The sequence below is a fragment of the Helianthus annuus genome, chromosome 17 (assembly GCF_002127325.2).
Source record: "Helianthus annuus cultivar XRQ/B chromosome 17, HanXRQr2.0-SUNRISE, whole genome shotgun sequence".
Lineage (NCBI taxonomy): Eukaryota > Viridiplantae > Streptophyta > Magnoliopsida > Asterales > Asteraceae > Helianthus > Helianthus annuus.
In genome coordinates, this window is record NC_035449.2 from 167,463,800 (window position 1) to 167,474,577 (window position 10,778).

Below are 10,778 nucleotides of genomic sequence, written 5' to 3' on the forward strand. Positions count from 1 at the left end.
GCATCCGATGCAGCATTGTATTCTGATTCATAGGTGGATTGAGCAACCACACTTTGCTTCGAGCTCTTCCAAGTAACAGCTCCACCATTCAGAATAAAAACATATCCCGTCTATGACCTTGAATTGTTACGATCAGCCTGAAAGCTTGCATCAGTATAACACTTAACTGACAGCTCATCAACCAGTCCTCCATATATTAAGAGCATGTCCTTAGTCCTTCTTAAGTACTTAAGAATGTTCTTCACTGTAGCCCAGTGACTCTCTCCTGGATCCTGTTGATATCTACTCGTCATGCTAAGAGCATACGAGACATCAGGTCTAGTACATAACATGACGTACATGATAGAACCAATAGTAGAAGCATATGGAACTCTTTCCATTTTCTTCTTTTCCTATTCAGTCTTTGCACACTGCTCGCTATTAAGAATGGTTCCATGTGCCATGGGCAAGAGCCCCCTTTTTGAGTCTTGCATTGAGAAGCGTCGTATGACCTTATCAATATATGTACTTTGACTCAAACCTAATAACTGCTTTGATCTATCTCTATAAATCTTTATTCCTAGAATAAGCGGCTTCACCAAGATCTTTCATTACGGAACATTTACCCAACCAAGCCTTAACATCTTTTAGCATAAGGATATTGTTTCCAATGATTAGTATATCATCGACATACAGAATGAGAAAAGTGATATAGCTCCCACTAGATTTATTATAAAGACACGGTTCATCTTCGTTTTTTAATAAAACGAAACTCTTTGATTTTCTGATCAAAACGAAGATTCCAGCTGCGAGATGCTTGCTTTAATCCATAGATGGATTTATTTAGCTTGCACACTGATGCGTGTCAGTGTATATATGTTTTAGGTGTATATTTTAAGCCATTTTTACACTTTTTAGCCAAGTTTTAAATTTATAAACACGATATTCACTAACACTAAACACACATATGGGCAAGTGCACCCATCGTGGACGTAGTATAGTGTTAGTAAGATACCGAGGTCGTCCAAGGACACAAGAGCTTTTAGTACCGGTTTATCCTCAACGTCTAATCAAATCAAAATGTTAGAAAAAGGTTTTTAAACTAGGAAAATAAAACTAACTAAAATGCTGAAAAGTAAAATAAAAATAAAAACAGATAGACAAGATGAATCGCTTGGATCCGACTCGTGTGTAGTGTAACCTTTGATTATTTCCGCACTTTTGCACTTGTTTAAGAGATTCTCTTAGTTATTGTAGTAGGCCCCTCTTTTGAAGGTGACGTTACCCTCAACCCAGTAGTTTGAGTCAGCAAGGATACAATCCTAAAGGGTTGGATTATTGAAAGATAATTAATTAAGTTATTAATGCGTAATGTGGTAGGCCCCTCTTTTGAAGGCGACGTTACCCTCGGCTAAGTAGTCTGAGTCAGCAAGGATACAGTCCTAAGTAGCCGGGTTAAAGTTTTAATAGTAGTTTAACTTATGAGGGGATCAAAGAGTTTGGACCCCCGCCATCCAATATCGTTGGGTATTGAAGGAGGTCCTACTAAATTTGACCCAGGTCCTTTGCAGGATCTATACACTGAACAATGGCAAGACTCTTACCAAACTGTTCCCTTAACCCCCGACCAGGTAGCCAACATACCTCCATATAGACCGTGGAGATATGAATGGTGAAAATATTTTATTTTATATAGACAGTAAAATAATGCCAAGACACCACGGACAAATGATAAGGAAGAATCACCTTCAACATAAGAAACTAGTAATTAAAGTCATTAATACAAAACCAATTAAAAAGTGCAAAAGATTAAAAATAAAAAGTATTACACTAAACACTTGTCTTCACCAAGTGATGTAAGAGACTTAGGCAAACATGGCCTTTGATTGTCAAGAACTCTTACGAAATGGGCTATATCCAGTGCTACGATTGACAGCATGATTATGAGCAAACTCAGCTTGGCACAACTTTTGATCCCATGCCTTCACATGATCACCAACCAAACACCTCAACAAATTCCCAAGTGACCGATTAACAACTTCAGTTTGCCCATCAGTTTGTGGGTGATAAGCACTACTGAAGTTAAGCTGAGTATTCACCATCTTCCACAAGCTACGCCAAAAATGACTCAGAAATCGGGTATCCCGATCAGACACGATAGAAGAAGGTAGCCCATGCAAACGGTACACATCACGAAAGAATAGTTGGGCTACATTGACAGCATCAGTCGTCTTCTTGCAGGGAATAAAATGTACCATCTTAGAAAACCGATCCACCACAACAAATATGGAATCATTACCTCTCTGAGTACGAGGTAACCCCAACACGAAATCCATACTTATATCAACCCATGGCTGTGAAGGAATTGGCAAAGGCATATAGAGACCCGCATTGGTAGCCGTGCCCTTGGAAACCTGACAAACACGGCACCTCTTCACATAACGATCCACCTCTTTTCTCATAGCTGGCCAATAATAAGAAGCTTGAACCAATTGTAAAGTACGATCACGACCAACATGCCCTTCACCATGTAACTCCTTAATAATCTTTAAGCGAAGACTAGAATCGGGAATACATAGCTGATTCCCCTTGAACAGAAAACCATCATGCAAAAGAAAGTCTGACTTTTGCCCAGTTTCCACATCCTGCAAAATAACTGAGAAATAAGGGTCAATGGCTAACTGCTCACGAATGACCTCCAAACCCGGCACATCAACCCTCATAGATACAAGCAGATTACTCCTCCTGCTTAAGGCATCAGCAACCCTATTTGAAACACCAGTCTTGTGTTTGACCACAAACGTAAACTTCTCAAGAAAGGCCAACCATCGCCCATGCTTATGAGATACCTTATCTTGAGTACGAATATGCCTTAGGGAATCATGATCAGTGAATAAAACAAACTCCTTTTGAAATAAGTAATGACGCCAATGCTTTACAGCTTGGACCACTGCATAAAACTCCAGGTCATAAGTACTGTACCTCAACTTAGGCCCAGTTAACTTCTCACTAAAATAAGCTACAGGTCGACCACCCTGACTAAGAACCCCACCAATCCCAACCTTTGAGGCATCAGTATGAAGTTCAAAAACTTGAGAAAAATTAGGCAATACCAGAATTGGTGCTGTAGTGAGCTTCTCTTTCACAACTTGAAAAGCCAACTCTGCCTCATCCGTCCATACAAACGTCTTCCCCTTCATACAATCTGTCACTGGGGCCATAATAGAACTGAAGTGTGGAATAAACCTTCTGTAAAAAGAAGCAAGCCCATGGAAACTACGAACTTCAGTAATGGTTGTAGGAGTTGGCCAATTCTGAACAGCCGCCACTTTGGATTCATCAACCTGTATCCCATCACCAGAAATAACATACCCCAAGAATAACACTTTAGGGGTCATGAACACACACTTCTTGGTGGCTGCATAAAAACGGTCCCTGCGAAGTAAGGCCAAAACCTGCCTCACATGCACGACATGGTCGCTGAAAGAAGCACTATAGATTAGGATGTCATCAAAATACACAACCACGAACTTCCCAATAAAAGGCCTAAGCAACTGATTCATCACACGCATAAAAGTACTAGGTGCGTTTGATAAACCAAATGGCATCACCAACCACTCATACAATCCTTCACGAGTCTTGAAGGCAGTCTTCCACTCGTCACCCGGTCTAAGACGAATCTGGTAATAACCACTCTTCAAATCTAACTTCGTAAAAATACTAGCACCACTAAGTTGATCAAGCAAATCATCAAGTCGAGGAATAGGAAATCTGTACCTCACAGTAATCTTGTTGATTGCTCGACTATCAACACACATACGCCAAGTGCCATCTTTTTTTGGAGTCAATAAAGCCGGAACAGCACAAGGGCTCATACTTTCACGAACGTGACCCTTAGAAATCAACTCCTCCACCTGTCTTCGCAACTCTTCATGCTCAGCAGGGCTCATCCTGTAATGTGGTCTGTTGGGTAACTGGGACCCAGGCTCCAAATCAATATGATGTTGGATGTCACGCAAAGGTGGCAATCCATCGGGCAACTCAACAGGGAAAACATCAGAAAATTCCTCAAGCAAAGGAACCATAGCATCAGGAATTTCGACTTCCTCGGGCACTGCCTTCCCTATCAAAACGAAAACACTGTCCGTATCCTCCAACTCATCTTGAAACTGACTGATGGTCAACAAAGTACCCGACTGTTTTGCGGCTAACTGCTTGGGCTTGCTAGGAACAAGAGTGATCTTCACACCACCAAACAGAAAACTATAAGTATTTGACCGCCCGTTATGCTCTATATTACGCTCGTACTCCCAAGGTCTGCCCAACAATAAGTGACACGCGTCCATAGGGACCACATCACACACGACATCATCCTTGTACGTGGACCCAATGGAAATTGAAACGAGTGCCCTTTTAGATACCGTCACTTCACCTCCCTTTTTCAGCCATTGAAGCTTGTACGGTTTCGGGTGACTCTCTGTCTTCAAGGCCAACTTTTGAACTGCCTCTTCAGAAATCAGATTGTCACAACTTCCGGAATCGATGACGAACGTGCAAACCTTTCCCAAAATAGTACATGTTGAGTGGAAGATGTTATGTTTCAGCCAGTCATCCCCATCTGCCTTTGGTGTATAGCAAGAACGTCTAACCACCAAATTCACCCCAACATCACCGGTCACAACCTCTTCTTCGTACTCGGTTTCTTCATCGTACACTGGATTGTTTTCATACTCTTCATATTGTTCGTCCTCAGACTCAGCAAACAAGTGCCTTTTGCCAGCCCTTTTGCACTCCGCCTGACGATGGCCCGTCTCACCACAATTGAAACATCTTGGACCACTACTACTAGCCCCCTTAGAAGTAGGCCCGGTATTGCCACCCCCCGGCTTCTGTTGACTCGGCCCGCCACGAGGCGCCCCACTGCCAGACCCAACGTTTCCCCCAGCAGGGGTAAATGAACCGCCCACCCGACGGTTTTGCTTCTCAAATGCCCAAAATACTTGAAAAAACATAAAAATGGAAAAAACTAATAGAAATAAGCGTTTTTTCGGCCCGGACGATGACCCAAACCGCCGTAGGCGTTTGCAGCAAGATAGAGCTCGTTCTCCCGTTCGTTTTGACTGGTCACACGCCCCAAACGGACCTCCGTAGCCCAAGTTAGGGCCATTTTAGTGAAGGCCCTTTTCTTACGCGGTCTTGGGCCTCCAAGTACAAAATAGCCCGTTCCTCCACACTTGGGCCCACATCATTCCCCCCTGGATAGACAAAATTCGCCCTCGAATTACCAACAGTTTCATCATCAGAAGACTCTCCATAATAAGGCAACAGATGCTTCACGTTAAACACATCAGCACAACGAATGTGACTAGGCAGTTTTAGACGATATGCATTTGGATTGATCTTCTCCACGATTTCAACTGGACCAATCTTCTTCGCTGATAACTTGTTGTATTCCCCAACTGTAAAACGATCTTTAGTCAAGACAGCCCAAACAAAGTCACCTTCCTCGAACTCAACATGCCTACGCTTCTGATCAGCAGCTTGCTTATACTTCAGATTAGCTCGGGTCAAATGATCATACACAGCATTATGAACTTCATGTAGACCCTCTACAAAATCCTGAACTTTCTTTGGAACAGATCCAGAAACAGGAAGGGACATCAAATCAAGTGGTCCCCGAGGCTGAGATGAATACACTATCTGAAATGGGCTATATCCAGTGCTACGATTGACAGCATGATTATGAGCAAACTCAGCTTGGCACAACTTTTGATCCCATGCCTTCACATGATCACCAACCAAACACCTCAACAAATTCCCAAGTGACCGATTAACAACTTCAGTTTGCCCATCAGTTTGTGGGTGATAAGCACTACTGAAGTTAAGCTGAGTATTCACCATCTTCCACAAGCTACGCCAAAAATGACTCAGAAATCGGGTATCCCGATCAGACACGATAGAAGAAGGTAGCCCATGCAAACGGTACACATCACGAAAGAATAGTTGGGCTACATTGACAGCATCAGTCGTCTTCTTGCAGGGAATAAAATGTACCATCTTAGAAAACCGATCCACCACAACAAATATGGAATCATTACCTCTCTGAGTACGAGGTAACCCCAACACGAAATCCATACTTATATCAACCCATGGCTGTGAAGGAATTGGCAAAGGCATATAGAGACCCGCATTGGTAGCCGTGCCCTTGGAAACCTGACAAACACGGCACCTCTTCACATAACGATCCACCTCTTTTCTCATAGTTGGCCAATAATAAGAAGCTTGAACCAATTGTAAAGTACGATCACGACCAACATGCCCTTCACCATGTAACTCCTTAATAATCTTTAAGCGAAGACTAGAATCGGGAATACATAGCTGATTCCCCTTGAACAGAAAACCATCATGCAAAAGAAAGTCTGACTTTTGCCCAGTTTCCACATCCTGCAAAATAACTGAGAAATAAGGGTCAATGGCTAACTGCTCACGAATGACCTCCAAACCCGGCACATCAACCCTCATAGATACAAGCAGATTACTCCTCCTGCTTAAGGCATCAGCAACCCTATTTGAAACACCAGTCTTGTGTTTGACCACAAACGTAAACTTCTCAAGAAAGGCCAACCATCGCCCATGCTTATGAGATACCTTATCTTGAGTACGAATATGCCTTAGGGAATCATGATCAGTGAATAAAACAAACTCCTTTTGAAATAAGTAATGACGCCAATGCTTTACAGCTTGGACCACTGCATAAAACTCCAGGTCATAAGTACTGTACCTCAACTTAGGCCCAGTTAACTTCTCACTAAAATAAGCTACAGGTCGACCACCCTGACTAAGAACCCCACCAATCCCAACCTTTGAGGCATCAGTATGAAGTTCAAAAACTTGAGAAAAATTAGGCAATACCAGAATTGGTGCTGTAGTGAGCTTCTCTTTCACAACTTGAAAAGCCAACTCTGCCTCATCCGTCCATACAAACGTCTTCCCCTTCATACAATCTGTCACTGGGGCCATAATAGAACTGAAGTGTGGAATAAACCTTCTGTAAAAAGAAGCAAGCCCATGGAAACTACGAACTTCAGTAATGGTTGTAGGAGTTGGCCAATTCTGAACAGCCGCCACTTTGGATTCATCAACCTGTATCCCATCACCAGAAATAACATACCCCAAGAATAACACTTTAGGGGTCATGAACACACACTTCTTGGTGGCTGCATAAAAACGGTCCCTGCGAAGTAAGGCCAAAACCTGCCTCACATGCACGACATGGTCGCTGAAAGAAGCACTATAGATTAGGATGTCATCAAAATACACAACCACGAACTTCCCAATAAAAGGCCTAAGCAACTGATTCATCACACGCATAAAAGTACTAGGTGCGTTTGATAAACCAAATGGCATCACCAACCACTCATACAATCCTTCACGAGTCTTGAAGGCAGTCTTCCACTCGTCACCCGGTCTAAGACGAATCTGGTAATAACCACTCTTCAAATCTAACTTCGTAAAAATACTAGCACCACTAAGTTGATCAAGCAAATCATCAAGTCGAGGAATAGGAAATCTGTACCTCACAGTAATCTTGTTGATTGCTCGACTATCAACACACATACGCCAAGTGCCATCTTTTTTTGGAGTCAATAAAGCCGGAACAGCACAAGGGCTCATACTTTCACGAACGTGACCCTTAGAAATCAACTCCTCCACCTGTCTTCGCAACTCTTCATGCTCAGCAGGGCTCATCCTGTAATGTGGTCTGTTGGGTAACTGGGACCCAGGCTCCAAATCAATATGATGTTGGATGTCACGCAAAGGTGGCAATCCATCGGGCAACTCAACAGGGAAAACATCAGAAAATTCCTCAAGCAAAGGAACCATAGCATCAGGAATTTCGACTTCCTCGGGCACTGCCTTCCCTATCAAAACGAAAACACTGTCCGTATCCTCCAACTCATCTTGAAACTGACTGATGGTCAACAAAGTACCCGACTGTTTTGCGGCTAACTGCTTGGGCTTGCTAGGAACAAGAGTGATCTTCACACCACCAAACAGAAAACTATAAGTATTTGACCGCCCGTTATGCTCTATATTACGCTCGTACTCCCAAGGTCTGCCCAACAATAAGTGACACGCGTCCATAGGGACCACATCACACACGACATCATCCTTGTACGTGGACCCAATGGAAATTGAAACGAGTGCCCTTTTAGATACCGTCACTTCACCTCCCTTTTACAGCCATTGAAGCTTGTACGGTTTCGGGTGACTCTCTGTCTTCAAGGCCAACTTTTGAACTGCCTCTTCAGAAATCAGATTGTCACAACTTCCGGAATCGATGACGAACGTGCAAACCTTTCCCAAAATAGTACATGTTGAGTGGAAGATGTTATGTTTCAGCCAGTCATCCCCATCTGCCTTTGGTGTATAGCAAGAACGTCTAACCACCAAATTCACCCCAACATCACCGGTCACAACCTCTTCTTCGTACTCGGTTTCTTCATCGTACACTGGATTGTTTTCATACTCTTCATATTGTTCGTCCTCAGACTCAGCAAACAAGTGCCTTTTGCCAGCCCTTTTGCACTCCGCCTGACGATGGCCCGTCTCACCACAATTGAAACATCTTGGACCACTACTACTAGCCCCCTTAGAAGTAGGCCCGGTATTGCCACCCCCCGGCTTCTGTTGACTCGGCCCGCCACGAGGCGCCCCACTGCCAGACCCAACGTTTCCCCCAGCAGGGGTAAATGAACCGCCCACCCGACGGTTTTGCTTCTCAAATGCCCAAAATACTTGAAAAAACATAAAAATGGAAAAAACTAATAGAAATAAGCGTTTTTTCGGCCCGGACGATGACCCAAACCGCCGTAGGCGTTTGCAGCAAGATAGAGCTCGTTCTCCCGTTCGTTTTGACTGGTCACACGCCCCAAACGGACCTCCGTAGCCCAAGTTAGGGCCATTTTAGTGAAGGCCCTTTTCTTACGCGGTCTTGGGCCTCCAAGTACAAAATAGCCCGTTCCTCCACACTTGGGCCCACATCACAATTTTAGCGTATGCGGAAGCTTATTATAAGGGGGGTGACGTTTCGGTCCTTGTTCGGTTCTTGCCTTTCGCCTGATCTTTATCCAGCATGAATTACATCTCTTGACTTGTACCTAACATGGTTACACCCACCAAATCATTAGTTAATCATCGTGTAAAAATAATACGATCAAACAAATCTACTAATATAGAGTTTTAAGAAATCAATGGAACAAACAAATATCAAGGGGCTCACCGTAACCTACGGTGAAACCGTAAGTTACGGTGGCAACCTTTGTGCTATGGTGGTTAGCTACTGTTTTACGGTGGACATTTGTGCCCAGGGGCCACCGTAACTTACGGTGACACCGTAAATTACGGTGGTGCCCAGTTCAACTTTGGTATTTTGTACAAAATCTCGATTTTCCATCTTTTGTTTCAATTCCTACACTGTTTAAACACTATTTTAACATCCCTAGACTTAGAACCTAGGTTAATCTACCCTTCCTTGGTTTATATGACGCCTATGGTCACTTTTACCTCGGAATAACACGCCAAAATCGAATCCATTTAGTGGTATTTTTCCTCTATACGACCCGTTTGGTTCCCTTCGAGTCTACCTCACTTGTGGTAATCCCAACTATCCAACCACTATCATGTCTTACAATTTCTAAATCTTATTGCATGAAACTTCGGTAAATAAAATACATAATAATACACTATGACATAGTATTAAAACGTAACTACAAGTTTACGTACTAAATTCATGCCCACTTTTAATTTTCCAATTTATATCTTCCTTCCCAACCACAATCATAACGGTGGTTGGATAATTTGTCAAAACTCTAAAATTTCCTTTCCAAGGGGTGTTTTAGTCAAAGTTTAGACTTTTAGACAACTCTTAATTCTACTAACCGCTTACCCCATTATGAGGTGTATATTATGCAAGTCTATTAAACATAAATTGTGACCCAACCATCTATAGCCGACCATGACCCTTCACAAGGGTATCATTATTTTTACGTACCTGGCACGGGTCAAGACGTTGACCCGTTAATACTATCTTGCACATTTCTAAATCCAACTAGTAACATCTCCTACTAGTATTTTGTGCCTCCCTGTAAGTATGGCACTCACACAACACATAATCATCTATGCTCGGATTCAAGTGGTGTTTTTGTCACCACTTGACCCGTATGACCATTTGGTGATTTACACCATTGGTTCTACTTAAAATCCCTTTGTTAATCACTCACAATGTGGTTAACCATTATTTTACCCATTCCAACCCGCTTGGTGCTTTACACCTTCTAATTCAATTTCAAGTTATCTTGTTAATCACTATGGTGTGATTAACCTTATTACCCATTTTGACCCGTTACTAAAGAACCTCAATTCCCAATCCTCCAGTAAATCACCAATATTTGATTCACCATTAATTACTCGTTTTGACCCATATGGTGATTCACAACATTAGGTACTTTATGAAACACCTTGTTAATCACTAAAAGGTGATTAACCTCTTTTACCCGTTTATTATTAAACATAGTATTACATATAAAATTTGCACATCTAACTAAGAGTGTAAGTATTACTTACCTTGCGTTCGCATAGCATTCCTCGCATCTTCAATCCGTTTGACCCGTTCCTCTTCAAGCTCCCATCTAGCTTGATAAGAATCAAACTAATACCTGACATCCATAAGATGGTTAGCTTGATCATTCTACATAATGATCATCATCCTATGGACCATTTTCACGCTTATTTGACAT

At 42.5% G+C, this 10,778-nt stretch overlaps 1 protein-coding gene across 1 annotated transcript; it reads right to left on the reverse strand.

The window, feature by feature from the left end:
* Positions 1-1,868: 1,868 nt before the first annotated feature.
* On the reverse strand, positions 1,869-8,124 carry LOC118488925. Its single transcript, XM_035986358.1, has 2 exons — positions 5,265-8,124; positions 1,869-4,978 (listed from the first exon to the last, which is right to left on the reverse strand). Exons 1-2 carry the CDS (start codon positions 8,122-8,124, stop codon positions 1,869-1,871), a joined length of 5,970 nt encoding a protein of 1,989 aa, XP_035842251.1.
* Between the last annotated feature and the right edge of the window lie 2,654 nt (positions 8,125-10,778).

What these genes read in the sequence shown, in the direction of transcription:
- LOC118488925 (XM_035986358.1), bottom strand. Translation starts at nt 8,124, where the DNA reads ATGGACGCGTGTCACTTATTGTTGGGCAGACCTTGGGAGTACGAGCGT. An exon ending in TTCTGATGATGAAACTGTTG is followed by an intron (nt 4,979 to 5,264) that starts GTAATTCGAGGG and finishes TGTTTTTTCAAG; the next exon opens with TATTTTGGGCATTTGAGAAG.